Here is a 15662-nt window from a genome sequence, read left to right on the forward strand (position 1 = left end):
TTTTAGGTTCTTAAGAAAAAGGTGAACATTTTATTTAGGTTTATTTTACTGTAATATTTTTTTTATAAAATAATTTTATAAAAGAGTCCATCAAGATATAATATAGAAAATACACACTAAGGTAATATATACACTTCATAAAAATAGAATACATCTTGACAATTGCTTACAGAGTCTGTTACCACCATGTACAGTGTATTGACGTTTAACACGTTAACTTGAACATACATGATTACAATAATCAAGAAATTTGTTCTATTGCTATGTCTTAAAATAATTTCATTTGACAGAAAAATATGGAATGTAAAAGTTAAGGAGTTGAGTGAATAAATGGTTATACCAAAATGTCAAGACCCAGGCCATGGGCAACTATCTAAAGGGAAAGTCACTTTCTGATACCATAGTGTAAGATTTCACAGAACCTCAGGGAATTTAATAGAACCTTGAGTATTTAATAAAGATAAGTTTGTTTAGGATCAAACAAACTTTCTTGTATCTGCACTGTATTTCAGAAAAGTGTTGTTTCTTTTTTAACCTTAAAATGAAAGATGTATAAGTGTTATATCAATATTTTAAAAATGTATTATTATGGCATAAGCGTTTATCAAATCACATAGTAACTGGTTTTACCATTTTAAGAATAGCCAGAATGTTCAAAAAGTGTTTGAACTAGTTCTGTTTTGTTTTGTTTTATATTGTTTCCAAGAAAACGATCTTAGCTACTATGCTACTATACAATGTCACTGACATGTCCTGTGAGCTGATCAGAATAATCCTTGGGAAGTAACTGCTCCAGTGTAATAAATAAAGAAAATAACAAAGGACGCTTCTAGAACTTACTAAAAGATACACGACCATAGTGGGATCATACAGATACTTCAGCAGTACCAAGGAACATACGTAACAGAGTACAGCACCATTTTCAAGTTGCCAAGATTGCAACTGTTCAAGAGATAGTAAACTGTAGAGGTCCTCGATGGCTAGATCAATGCAGCTTAAATATTTGGACTTGATTCTGGAGTGCTTCCTAGTACGGATAGGCAGACACAGCTATATAAACTATGAATGTAGTCTGATACTCAATGGTCCCATTGGCACTGTAGGATAAAGCTCCCACCTTCATGCGGTAGGTCTCTGCCTCTCGTAGTGGACGTGTAGTGTACACAACTCCTTTCAGGTTTTCATCCCTTAAGGCAAAAGGGACAGCTGGTTCCTCATCTATCATGAGGAAAGTTGTCCTGGGATGCATCACGCCATCCTGTGTGTATGCAACCAGCCGGATTAAATCTTGATTGGCGGCTATTCCAAATGGGAGGGAGACAAGTTTATATTCCAAGGCATATGGGCTTAAGGTACATTCCAAGTCATTGGGTGGACAGTTCTTAAGGCAGAACCTAAGGTTAGATAATAAAGAAGATGCAAACAGTTATACACCCTGGAACAAGATAAGACATGACACAAATGGTCATGACCCATGGTGGCTCTTTACCTACAATCACTGGCTCAAAAGAGATACCAGGTAGGGAAAAAAATCTGGTCTACAGTCAAGTGTCAATATTCCTGCTTGGTTAAACCCAGAAGGATTTGAGGTCCTGAAATAAGCAAGAACACTTTATTTCCTCTTTGGTGGGATTGGATGTAAGCCTTGTGCACACAAAGCACGAGCTTCACCACAGCTTCTGCACAGCCCCAAGATGCTGTCCTTACAATGAAAAAGTCAGTTTCAGAAACAAGTGCACTGTACATATCTCGGAAACGAATGCTTCCTAGAAAGAAGACTATAAGCTACATTATAACAGTTATCCTAATGCTGGTTGAAAGTTAAAATAGGATATTTAGCTATTTGGTTTATTTTTCTCAGAATAATTAAAAGTCACTTGGAAATTCTAGGGGGGGATAACTTTCTTTTAAACTTTTCTTTCCTATTATTTCACATTAAAAACAATTTTCCCCTTTCAGAGCCCACACTAAGTCATAACAGCATTTAAATTATTTTTCTAGAGATCTAGAGGGGAAAAGACTCCACAAGGACTATTTTATGAAAATACAGATTCTTTAGGCAAATCACTTTTAAATACTTTATAAGTCTCTTTACTTTAAGTACCCTCTTTCCTGTTTCCATTCCTACAAGATTAACCACAAGCAGGTTTATGGTAGGTTCTAGGCAATACACATTGGTCCATGCTACATGATCTTGAGGCAAATAAGGTGTGAGCCCCAGTGAGCATTTGGGGAGGAGCAGGGACTATCAAAGATAAACATTATCACTGTTTTCAAGCATCCTTGGTACCTAGACAGGGTGGGGAAAACTAGATTAGTTTTTTCAGAAGTAAGAAGGCTGTCAGGACCAGGAAATGTGAGCAAGACATCACCAATGGTCAGACTATAGACTCATCCTCGTTTCTCTTCTTCTCTGGATAGATGCATGGTGGGTCACCATAGCAATAGAAAAGGGACTTCTTGCATCAGTTGACCTGCAGACAGTACTTACCAGCTTGACACAGTACAAATGGAAATGGAATTTTCAAAGAAAGAAAAGGCAGGCTCTGCATCCCATAGAACACTTGCTGTGTAGGAGAGCCCTGGATGCTACACTGTGGACTCCACGATGGGAGCCTCATCTAGGAAGCCTTGGCAATTGGGTTTGCAGTGGCAGCTGCCGAATGAGCAGCTCTTGTCCATTCATAGAAGGAACACATGGTTAGCATGTAACAGGGCTACTGACGTTCTATGAGTTAAGTACAACTGTTGACAAGGCTTATGTTGGTTAAAGAAAGGGTTTCCAAAAGCATGTCTGGGATAAGAAGTGAAACATACCCCAAAACAGGATCCCGTTGGTAGTTGGGTGGGCAGGGTGTGTCGATGCACTGGTAGCTTCCTCTCATGTTGAAACACATTCGATTTGGTCCACAGCGGACATTCTGCTCCAGGCACTCATCTACATCTAGGGACCACACGAGGAATACAAAGCATTGTTAGGAGCTGGGCATGGTGGCACATGCCTTTAATCCCAGCACTCAGGAGCCAGAGGCAGGCGGATTTCTGAGTTCCAGGACAGCCTGGTCTACAAAGTGAGTTCCAGGACAGCCAGGGTTATACAAAAAACAAAACAAAACAAAACAAAAAACAAAAAACAAAAAAACAAAAAAACAAAAAAACCCTGTCTCAAAAAAACCAAACCAAACAAACAAACAAAACCCAAAACAAAAAACAACAACAAAAACAAAGCATTGTTAGCTGGGGTCAATAAGGGCCATTGCAGCAGTCATTGGTCTTTGACTGGAAGACAGAGAAAGTCCTTATGCCTTAGTCCTATAGTAAGCTTATTTGTCACACCCAAGTTTCAGCCACAAAACGAAGGGCATGATTCACAGTCTATTTATTTCCCTGATGGCTCTGCGGACATTTTTTTCTTTGATATGTGTTAAAAGCCAAAAGAAAAATGAGAGCTGTAAAAGTGAAGGGAGCAGTTCTTAAGAGCACTCGCGTGTCTCTTCTATTTGAAAAGCAGAACATATGCGAGTTTGTCAAGCAAATACTATTTTAGCTTCACACTGACCAAGCTCACAATTAAGGGACACCTGTGAATACTTCACAAAAGAAGACCCTTTGGTGGTATGAGCAATTCTTGTGCTCAAGTTGTTGGGGGGGGGGGCAATGAAGGGAGTAAAAATGCCAGGGTTCGTGCTGTAAACTCATGGGCCACTGCTGGGTGAGTCAGATCTGGAAGAGAGAGAGAGGTAAATTGGAAAAAGAAAAGCCTAAGATCAAATAAATGCCCCCCAAACCCAGTTCCAGTTTGATGAAATGGAGCAGAATCCAACTGCTCTGATGGCAGAGTGTACCCCAGCAGCTCTGATGGCAGAGTGTCCCCCCCCCCCCAGCAGTATGACATGGGGATGTTCCCTGGAGCAACGGTGGCAAAAGCAGGGCAGACAGAGGCACGGAAAAGACATTGTATGCTGTGGTTTCCGCAGCAGAGCTATTTAATGGAAACACTGATGTAATCAGACTTTTAAACAAGAAACCCAGAACTGAAGAAAACTCTCAAGCTTTCTGAAGAGCTTTTTGTGCCGTAATTTTTAATACTGGGTTTGTAATTGAGCACCAGAGGAAGACAGACAGACAGGCAGACAGACACAGACACACTCACAGAGAGGGGAGGGGAGAGATTGCTGAATGAGTGTCCACAGAATTCAATGAATACTTTGAGGTATTTTTAAGAATATAGTTACTCTTTTGTTTGCTCTTCTCACAATGGTCACCTTCACCTGCCCAGCGACACAGGAGGATTTGCACCGCTACGGAGGCAGGCAAGCGTTTCAGGGAATCCATTTCCACAGCCTCATCTCCTCACGTTTACTTTCCCTACATCAGTCTACCTGAGAAATTCGTGGTCTGGAGGTCTTCCATACCCTTCATCTACCCCCAGAGAAAGGCTACATGAATCCTAGAGCAAATATATGAATATACTATACAGAAATAGTATGTATTAGTGAGTGAACCCAATGCCTTTCTAAAAACTCATGGCTACAAAAATTAGCATTTTAAAAGTAGATTTTAATTTGAACAAAATGTGGCTTTAGGGTTTTTCTGATATTCAATTTGACTGGTTTGACAATGAGTATATTTTTGACTAGATAGTGGTCATCTTTCTTTAATAAAGGGAGTTAAACCTGACATTAGAAAATTTTGAAGAGAATATATTTAGTACAGGTGCATCCTAAACAGGGACCGGATTCACATCCCTTTCAAGGGTTTAAACAGAAATTCTAGGCCTAGTGCTTCACCAGACATCACGTGAGAAAAGCCTAAGGTTTCAGTCCTTCTTGGCTATCTGGGTGTGGAAGACACAGCATTCTTCCTTCTAGAATAACTGAGAATATCCTCGCGTGATGAAGGAATGACAACCAAATGACTCTACATAGCTGTCCCATGATGTGGTCTCTGCAAGCCAAATGAAAGGCTGTGGTACTCAGTTGCCTACTTGTATAACCACCCCCCTTCATCTCTCTATAGCAGCTAAGGGCATCATGACATTTATGCGGGACTCCGGTTTAAGCTGTAAAGTGCCTTTGAACTCTTAAATAACTTGGAACAGTTTTAGGGAGAAAAAAGAGAGAGACAGTTCCAAGAGGCAGTGTATGAGTCATAGACCACCAACATCAAAGTTGTATTATTTACTGTCTGCATTTTGTATTAAAATGGGTACTTTAGGTTTCATTGCAACCATATTGTTTCCTACACAGTATTTACAATTTAATAACAGTTTATATAAAGAAAAAAAATACAAGGTGTTTAGCTGGGTAGTGATGGTGCATGTCTTTAGTCCCAGCACTTGGGAGGCAGAGGCAGGCAGATCTCTTGAGTTTGAGGCAAGCCTGGTCTACAGAGTGAGTTTCAGGACAGCCATGGATACACAGAGACACCCTGTCTTGAAAAATAGCAGTAGCAACAGCAGCAGCAACAACAACAACAATGACAAGAAAGTGTCTAGAGAAGCATGAAGTGATCAGCGCCTGGACTCTAATCAATTGCTCTGTGCAGACAATAATGAGGGCTGCTGTTTTCTCCTCCTCCTCCTCCCCCCTTCCTCCTCTTCTTCTTCTTCCTCCTCCTCTTCCTCCTCCTCTTCCTCCTTTCTCCTTCTCCTTATTCTCTCTCTCTCCCTCTTCCTCTCCTTTTTTGGCTATATTCTCAAATTTATTTGTTTTTTAAAAATTATTTTATTTATTTACATTCCAGTCATTGCCTCTCCCTCCTGGTCCCTGCTCCGATGGTTCCTCATCCCATTTCTCCTCCCTCTTGCCTCCAGGTAGGTGCTCTCCTCCCACCCCCATCAGACCTCCTCCTTCCCTGGGGCCTCAAGACTCTGGAGGATTAAGAGTATCTTCTCCCACTGCGGCCAGACCAGGCAGTCCACTGCCTCAGACCGCCTGTGAATGCCTCTGACAACTGCTCTTCTTACAATAAAGAATCTGAGCATAAGACACTTCTATTGCAGCAGGTTCACCTGTCATCTCTGTGAGCTTATTTCTAATTATTTTTTAATCAGATGAATATGTTTTATCTCTTTGACAAATTGAAATTGTCTTAAAGATGAAGAAAAAAGACCTTGAGGAAAAAGTGAAAGAAATTCAGTTAGCTTGAATTTCTTATCTTTCATTAATCTTTATTTCTCTTAATTTTTTTTTCCAGCTTCAAAATTTTCCTTTATCCCTAACTTTGTATGTTGAACTTAATAGAAGCATGAAGGGTGGCTGTGGGGGGGGCCACAAAAATCGTGTTACGGGACAGTGTGTGTGTATAGTAAGAGCTCTTAGTATCATAGGCTCACTGGTTCAGTATGGGTCTGTAAAGAAGAACAAGAACTTAGAAATGCATGTGTGACGTGAAAGCAGAGGGGACTGTTTGGGGGGAAAGGAGAGGGAGGAATCAGTGAAGGGAAGGGAAGAGGGGTGGGCAGCTAATGAGCGGAAACTGAGCAAGGGGCATGTATATGTTCATGAAAACATAGTTTTGTAGCCCATTGTTTTGTAGATTAAAATGAATAAAAATAAAAGACCCATTGAATTATTTCCTAAACATGAGAAATAATCATATTTCCACATTATACATTCAATCTAAACAGTCAGAAGTTAATACTACCTCATAAACATTTGTACTTTGCTAAGGTTGTTGGACACTTCAAGCAAATTTGAGAACTTTGTATTGGCCTGCAGAACTGTAGTCTATGTTGAGATAAAGCTTTTGTCTTTAGTCCATGATCATGTCTGCTTTCCATAAGGAATCTTCTAAGTACTCAATAGTTGGCTTGCCTGTAGGCAGGTGGCCCTTCTTCATCTGTGGTCTCTGATTCTACTCGCTGTCCTTAAAAAAGGAAGGCCAAACACAAACAATACCAAAAGGACAAACAAAAATAAAGCTGGGCGTGGCAGCACACCCCTTTAATTCCAGCACTCGGGAGGCAGACAGACTACTGTGAGTTCCAGTCCAGCCACTGGTACAGAATGAGACCTTGTTTCAGGAAAGAAAAATGAGAGGACTAATACTCTTGTCTTCTATAATGGATTAACTGATGATGTCTGGCTTTTAATAAACATTGTAAAGACATGAAAGGAGATACTTTAAAAATAATTCGGGATAAATACTCTTGGAACATCTGCAGGCACCAAGTCCTGACACTATTACTGATGCCATGTTGTGCTTGCAGACAGGAGCCTAGCATGGCTGTACTCTGAGAGGCTCTACCAGGAGCTGACTGAGACAGATGCAGATGCTCACAGCCAAACATTGGACTGAGGTCACGGACCCCTATGGGAAAGTTAGGGGAAGGAGTGAAGGAGCTGAAGGGGATGGCAACCCCTAGGAAGAACAACAGTATAAACTAACCAGGACCCCTGGGAGCTCCCAGAGACTAAGCCACCAACCAAAGAGCATACATGGGCTGGTACATGGCCCCTGGTATATGTGTAGCAGAGGCCTGACTGCCTTGTCTGGCCTCAGTGGAAAAGGGTGAGCCTAATCCTGTAGACTTGGTGCCCCAGGATAGGGGATGAATGAGGTGGGGGTGGGTGGGTAGTTGGAGAAGCACCCTCTCAGAGGCAAAGGGGTGGGGGGTGCGGTAAAAAAGTCTGGGAGGGGGGACTGCAAGGAGTGCAACATTTGGAATGTAAATAGATAAAATAATTTAAAAAAATACAAAGTATAATTAACCTGGACTCTTTTTGTTTGTTTGCTTTTGTTTTTGTTTCTCAAGACAGGGTTTCTCTGTGTAGCCCTGGCTGTCCTGGAACTCACGCTGTAGACCAGGCTGGCCTCGAACTCAGAAATCCACCTGCCTCTGCCTCCCAAGTGCTGGGATTAAAGGCGTGTGCCACCATGCCCGGCCAACCTGGACTCTTAATAAATATACACCATCTGTTTAAAACAGAAAACAGAACTCCTTTCAAATCCTGTATAATATTACATTTTCTTCTTTTAGAAAGCATATTTTTATTAATATTTTCAAACAAGGCATTATTTGTCATGTATGAAAGTCTGTTTGAGTTTTCTTTTTTAATATCTGCGGTGCATAAAATCAGGCTGACTTTCTTTTAGTTTCTCCTTTTTGTTTCTCAGTCAAATCTTGATTGGTCACACTTTTTGTATTTTGTTTTTAATTTTACAGCCCAGTGGCTTCCACTTTTGACAGGATTCTCTGTCTTTGTTCCTTATGACACTGTCCATTGTAATTTTCCAGCTCTTACTGACACGGCCATTAGTAATGTATAAAGCTTTAAAAAAAAAAATCCCGTGCTGAAAAACAGCCTCTTGCTCCTTGTAAATGCCTCAAAGACTTTCTAAAGCTATAAAGAGACTCTAAGCTATTCCTTAGAGTAAAGAATTCTTTAAAACGGCAGAAATGTTTTCTCTGGTGTCTTTTTGAAACCACAAAAGTATGTAACCCATTTAAATTGCAAACACTTCCATAACACCTGTTTCTGATTTGTTCACAGTATTTTCCACTCTGTAGCACAAGTGAAGACTGAAAAATGTTTTGAGCTAAATGAAGGCAATTAAAAAAAAACCTGGCAGGATTTAGAAATGAAGGAAAATCTCTCTAATGAGTGTATCATATAACCCTTTAACTTTGCTTAAAAGATTTTTGTGGTTCAGTTGATAATTCTAAATGCTTTGGTATTTGCCCTGCATCCTTCTTTGGTTCCTGAGACAGCTGTCAGAAGGGTAGTTGTAGGTTTTGGCATTGGTGCTCTCTCTGTCTCTGTCTCTGTCTCTGTCTCTGTCTCTGTCTCTGTCTCTGTCTCTGTCTCTGTCTCTGTCTCTGCCTCTCTTTTCTTTCTCTCTCTTAATAGTGAGACAAGACAAGCTCTAGTTGGCCTTAAACTCACAGTGCTCTGCCTGAGGTCCTGAGTTCAATTCCCAGCAACCACATGGTGGCTCACAACCACCTGTAATAGGATCTGATGCACTCTTCTGGTGTTTGTCTGAAGATAGCTACAGTGTACTCATATAAAAATAAATAAATCTTAAAAAGAAAGAAAAGAAAAGAAAAGGCATTTGCAATCAAATCTAGTGACATCAGTGTTCTTTTAGAAAGATGTCTGGGCTGAGTCAGTTCAAAAGTACGGAGAGTTAGCACTTCCACCACCACCCCACCCCCAATCCAGAATGTGCTGTCTGCAGTATTCACAGCATCTTAGGAAAGATGAGAGGCCACTGGAGAATGTTCAACCTGAGATAGTGTTACCTTCGGTCTTGACTACACTAGGGTATTAGGGTTCACATAGTCATCTTAAGTAGGAGTTTTATTTATATACATGAGTGGGAATTATATCTATATTTAAGTTATTCATGTAGGGATTGATGGGTGACAGCCAAGGCTCTACTGAGTTCAAGCTTCCTCTTCAGCCCCAACAACCGATGTGGGAACCCTCAGACAGCAGGAAGAGTCAAAGGAACATCAGGTAAAGCCATCCTTCCTGCTGGTCTTGGTTTCCAGGACACACCTCCTACAGGCTACATTCCTTACAAGTCTTTGTGAAGTTGAAAAGGAAAACTCCAATCTCAATTTTATGGCTATTGTAAAATGTTCTCATAAAGATTTTACTGGTTTCAAAAGGATATGGTTTGTATATGACAGAAAAGAACAGAACTCAGAGGCACACACCATGCTCAGATTTTGTTTGTAAAATTGAGGGAGGTTTCTTTTTAATATAAACATATTATAATAATCAAGAAAGCGCTATTCTCTTCATGGTTTTCACAGAAAATAAGGGAATCTGGTGATTGGTAGTATTTTTCTTTCCTGTTTTCTCCGTGCTTTGCCCTCTGCTTCACTATAGAACCTATACATTAGTATTTTGATTCATTTATATTTGTCTGCGTTAGAATGGACGCTGCTAAGGGCAAGCACTCCCAAGTCATCTGTTGCCATTCTTCACCCCCAGCAGAGCTAGCATGTGGCTAGCATGTGGCTGGGAGCCTTCATTTGCAGACTCAAAGAATGAAGAGATTATCGCCATTTCTCTGCTGATCTAGAGACCGATCCTTTATCTGTGGTCTCTGATTCTACTTACTGTTCTTGAAAAAAGAAGCCCAAGGGGCTGGAGAGATGGCTCAGTGGTTAAGAGCACTGACTGCTCTTCCGAAGGTCCTGAGTTCAAATCCCAGCAACCACATGGTGGCTCACAACCATCTGTAATGAGATCTGATGCCCTCTTCTGGTGTGTCTGAAGACAGCTACAGTATACTTATATATTATAATAATAAATAAATCTTTAAAAAAAAGAAGGCCAAACAAAAATAATACCAAAAAAAAAAAAAAAAAAAAAAAGGGACAAACCAAAACAGAGGAAAGAAAGCTGGGCTTGGTGGCGTGCCTCTAGAGATAAATCTAATGAGAGGAAATAGAGTAGTCCTTCGAGAGGAAATAGAGTAGTCCTTCCTGTTGTAGTCAGTGTATATACTAGTCAGGTTTCTCATTTTCCCTTCCTCCGTCACTAAAAGGTGGGAAAAAGGTGTTTCCTTTAAGTTAGAAAGATCTTTAATATGAACGGGGTTAACGATTCTTCAAGGAAGACCACACCAATGCCTCAGTCATTTTCCTTCATAGAGCCACCTCTCTCTTGTTTTGCCTACTTGTTTAGATCAGTGGTTCACAACCTGTTTAATGCTGTGACCCTTTAATACAGTTCCTCATGGTGTAGTGACCCCCAACCATACAATTATTTCATTGCTACTTCATAACCGTAATTTGGCTGCTGTTATGAGTCATAACATATGATGTACATAATAGGATGTGAATATGTGATATGCAGAGCATCGGCCCACAGGTTGAGAGCCACTGGTTTAGACACACATGTGACCAATAAGTACGGAAGCAGAGGGAATACTTATTTACAAAACCTTCTCATGGTTTCCACCATTGTTTTGAACATCAGACTGGAACAATGAATATTCTAGTGTCTTCTCACCTTGGCACGTTTTCCCATTGAGCATGAGTCGATAACCTGGTGGGCAGACGCACTGGTAGCTCCCGATCGTGTTTTTACACTCGTGTTGGCAAGTGTCTCTGTTTTGACATTCATCAATATCTGTTTAGAAAGAGAACAGAGTATATAGTCATGCCAGATGCGAGCAGGATCTGTTACACAGCTATCAGTACAAGTCACAGGCATACGATAGAAATGTTCATGACTGGATTTACATTCATGCTCTTAAAAGTGCTTACTGTACATCAAGTCTGATTTTAGTGACATAAATATTAACTATATTACAAGATGCACTATACTACTTTATAATATATGAACCGTTATCTATTATTTTACATGCATATATATGACCTGAAGCCTCAACTTTGTTTTTTTTTTTTCTTTTTCTGTGTTGCTAAATTACATTAAAATGACAGAGGATGGGGGGAACAGATCTGTGTTAGATCTGAAACCACCAAAACCCTAACCTTTTGCTAAAATGGTAAAATTTACCTTAAAATTTCTTTTGATGTTAATTGGAAATGGATGTATCTACTTTTAAAAAATTATTTTATTATTTAGTGTGCATGAGTAATTTGCCTACATGTGTGTCTGTGTACCATGGCTGTGTACTGCATATAGAGGCCAGAAGAGGGCATTGAATCTCCTGGGACAGGAGTTACAAACTGTGTGGGTGCTGGAAATTAAACCCAGCTCCTTTGAAGAAGTAGCCAGTATGCATAACCACTTAGCCATCTCTTTAATCTTCACTTTAATTCATGTGAGCTCAGATCTCTCTCTCCCTCTCCCTCCCCCCACCTCTCTCCTCCATACAATATCTATACAAAGCTTTCCCATACACAGATATTTTCAAGTAGAAATGTTTTCTTATTTGTGAGAAATATTTCTCAATCTCTTTATATAATGGCAAACTACTTGTGGCAAATACATGTCTATAGCTGTACTAAGTTGGGGGACTCATCTAATTTCTCAAGATCTCAGTCAATTTTTCTGCTAAACGGAAGCGTGGAAACCATCTATTCTACTTCATGGGTTTGTTGGGAGATCCATATACTGCAGTAAATGAGAAAACACTTTATAAACCACAAAGGGGGCAGGGGGAGGGTTGTCTACTATCATTAAAGTGAAAAAAAAATCACATCCACTCAAGTACAGTAAATTCAAACTCAGTGTTTGCTTTTAGAGTCTAATGGTCATTTTTTTTTTTTTTGATCAGCTCTCTCATGGTCCCTGAGAATACACTAACCAGTGAGATAACAGAGACTATGACATGAAGGGGGAGCAGGAGGAGGAAGGGTAGGAGCAAAGCATGGACAGAGTGAGTCTGGGAGACGACTCAGAGTAAAGGGATCTGCTCAGCACATGCTGAAAACGTAATTGTAATTTGTCAAAATCTGTTAATGATAATATCCAGCAAATATTCACTTCCCATGTTTATGCATCATTTTATCTAGCCAAAGTATTCATCTCATAATTTTCATGAGTTATTTTTGTCTTTTCTCTTTAAATATTTGCTTTAATCTAAAACAACAACAGACATTCAAATGATTTTGAACTTGAAGTCATTAACGCGGAGCTTCACAGCATATGAATTTTAAAATGGCAAAGTGTGCCTTCTGCTTTCAGAACTGAAGCAAAGTTCATTATTTCTGCTAAACCCTGCGATCAACTCGTTAAAAACTAAAATTTGCCCAAATCTAACAAGATTCCACAATGTCAATTTAATCCTTTTGTAACTTGTCTGTCCCAGATGGTTAATTAAAGGCAGCCAATGTTTGTTGTAAGTTACTTCTGTTAGATGATTCCAGAGCTGTCTGCAACCTTAGTGTGAATATCTTTATTAGCCCCAATAAAATATCCACCATATTTTAAGAAATATCGAAGATGCCTCAGTGTTTCCCCAGTAAATGCAAAGATCCATATATGATTGATACTCTAAAATAGTCTTGAACAATGCATGCCTATCAAAGGAAGATTATTTCGATGCACCACGCATTGGTATATTAGAAACATCAAGAAAGAAAAACTTTATTAGACTCCAGTATGGTGGAGCAACAGATGTGAGCAATAATGAAAATAGGGAGTTGGGTTGTTGGTAAGAGAATCTTTCTAAAGCTGCTGTCCGCCTTCAATCTTAAAGCACAGCAGTCAGGTGATGCCTGGCGAGAGGGCGTGGCTTAGTTGATGCCTGGCACGAGGGTGTGGCTTAGTGCAGTTGGAGTGTGGAAATAAGCAACGATTCTGAGGCAAGAGAATGAAACTAGGCTAGAAATAATGAGTTTGCCCAAAAAGAAGGCAGAAGTGGGAGAATGGCAGGCTACAAAGCACTACAGTCAGAATAACGGTTCAGAAGACGACTTTAAAGACAGCGTGTTACTAAATGAATAGTGAACGTTTTGATAAGCGAAGACCCAGATCAAAACTGTAGGCAGGGAAAGCTGTTAAACACTCAGAGCGAAGTCAGATGCAGAGAATTAGTGATCACGTGGTATTTGTCCACACTGGACCAAATGTAGGGCACTGCTAACAAATGCATTACGTTTGAAGCATAAGCCACTGACAGTGTCCATAGTTCTGGAAAGCTCACCACATAGCAAAGTTAACATATTCGTAATGATATATTTTAGCTACACTGGGATGACTAGAAAGAAAAACACTGGATACATATGAATGTAATAGTAAAGTATGAAGCTCAAATTTTCAGGAAGTCTGGTGGACACAGCTAAGACTGTAGAATAGGAGAATCTGGGTCCACCTAGAGGTGACCATGGAAGCATGTCAGAAAAGATAATGGGATGGAAAGGAGTGGAAAAATAAATGAAAAAAAAATCAAGTCAGAGGATAAAGTAAACCTCAAGAGACTAAAGAAGTTTAAGCAGAAAGCTTATATCACTAAGGATAAGCAACATGTAGGACACTGTAAGACTGAAGTGGTCTAATGGCCTCTGAGGAGAGCTTTAAGGATGGACGAATGGTCTGGTCTAATGGTCTTTGAATATTAATAGGAGTTCTGTCTTGACTCCCTCCTTTCCTGTGAGCTTTCTTTTGCCATCTAACAAAATACTGGGGCTAATTGCTGTTTGCTAATTCTTCTTGTTGTCTAGCTCAATGACACGCAAACTGTAGATACCGACCAAAATTGACTTAAATCTATGGCAGATGGCAATGTTTACAACTTAGCTGAAAACAAGGACTCAGTTCAGTGGGAAATTATAGTTAAGTTTTGCAAAATTAAGTTACTGGCTTATGAGTTTAGATAAAGATATCGAGCACACATATTTCGAAGCAATGGGACCAAGTTGCTCTGGATCACATTATTTCTGTCCATAAACATACAAAATAACCTGACTGAGAAATTTCACGGTAAGACTAAGAACAATAGTCAACAGAATGTGGGTTGTTGCATAGACCAGTTGGTTGGGTCATTAAAACTCATTTCTAAGCCACTACTTCTGCATCAAACAAAGCTATGGTGCAGACAGTATCATATTATGTGACAATGTGTGTATATTCCTAAAAACTCACATCATTTACGTCAATGTCGAATTTAATTCAGTAACATTTCAGAAAGAGTAACACAATTATTAAAATGCACACATGCAAATACATCATTTATTTGGATAGTTTGTAATTATCGTAGGTGCCCAAATAACTGTCAAAATCCTTTGAGTCAGTCCAGCCTTGAGTTCAGTGCACCAAACACAGGTGCTATATACATGCTTAGACTCCAGACAGGAAGTGAGCGCACAGAAAGGAATGCAATATGGCTGACATTTACCTACACATGTCTCATGGTTTGCCTCAGAGCCTTCAGGGCAAGTTTTCCTAATAGTCCTTCTATTCCTGGAGAAAGATGCTCTGCTGTTCCTATACTCTGAGTAGGAGCTGTAGAGTTGTGAGTACTGTCTGTAATGCTGCGAAGGTTGATAGTCGCTTCTCACAGGGGAGAACCGCTCAAGGGTATAGCTACTGTACTGAGTGCCATAATTCGACAGCCTCTCCAATCCAGCGCAAGATTTCCCATCCCCTAACAACTGCTGTCCTGGCAGACAGATACACTTGAAGCTGCCGGGGCTGTTGGAGCACTGATGTGCACAAGGCTTAGGTACTTGCTCACATTCATTAATGTCTGCTCGTGTGCCATGATACATAAAAGAGAGAGAGAGAAAAAAAAACAGACACACAAAACAGAGATGAACCATCAGTCTGTGAAACAAAGTAAAGACATCCTATTCCTCTCCAACAGTGATGCCAAGGCTTGACCCACTCAGTTATGGATACATTGAATGGAGTCTGTGCCTCTTTCGAAGCACTGCTCCATAGGCATATGCTTTATTTAAACATCCACACTTCAGCAGGTGGCCCAGGAAGCAAGACACTAGTTCTGGGAATCCATCCGCTCCTTACTTTCCTGTTACAGACTTGAGCCCCACTGGGCTGTTCCCCTTGACTTCAAAGCACAACCAAGCTATCTATTTGGGTTAAGCTGGCACACATTTTTACATGTTAACATGCAAGATGTCCATTTGTATATTTGATCTCATTTTAGGCTAGCATATATATAGTAATGGATTTAATTACGGAAGTGTCGTAACTCTCACATGCAGCTTTCTGAATGACCGTACGTAGGGACATGCTACAGTATTAGAAATGTTTTACCTTCCTTTG

The 15662-nt window shown here is 40.1% G+C and overlaps 1 protein-coding gene across 4 annotated transcripts in view; it reads right to left on the reverse strand.

The window, feature by feature from the left end:
- Hmcn1 (hemicentin 1) overlaps nucleotides 1-15662 on the reverse strand; it is a 431153-nt gene continuing 415491 nt past the window's right edge. For 3 of the 4 annotated variants that reach the window (XM_006529757.4, NM_001024720.3, XM_011248051.2), the window contains 4 exons: nucleotides 14773-15123; nucleotides 10977-11096; nucleotides 2818-2944; nucleotides 1-1394 (listed from right to left, as the gene is read on the reverse strand). In XM_006529757.4, coding sequence (XP_006529820.1) covers nucleotides 1028-1394; nucleotides 2818-2944; nucleotides 10977-11096; nucleotides 14773-15123 — 965 coding nt within the window. In that variant the 3' untranslated portion in view covers nucleotides 1-1027. The remainder of the gene's footprint in view (nucleotides 1395-2817; nucleotides 2945-10976; nucleotides 11097-14772; nucleotides 15124-15662) is intronic. The other variant, XM_006529758.4, reaches the window with a different exon arrangement.

This window comes from Mus musculus, chromosome 1 (genome assembly GCF_000001635.26).
Source record: "Mus musculus strain C57BL/6J chromosome 1, GRCm38.p6 C57BL/6J".
In the NCBI taxonomy this organism is placed as follows: Eukaryota; Metazoa; Chordata; class Mammalia; order Rodentia; family Muridae; genus Mus; species Mus musculus.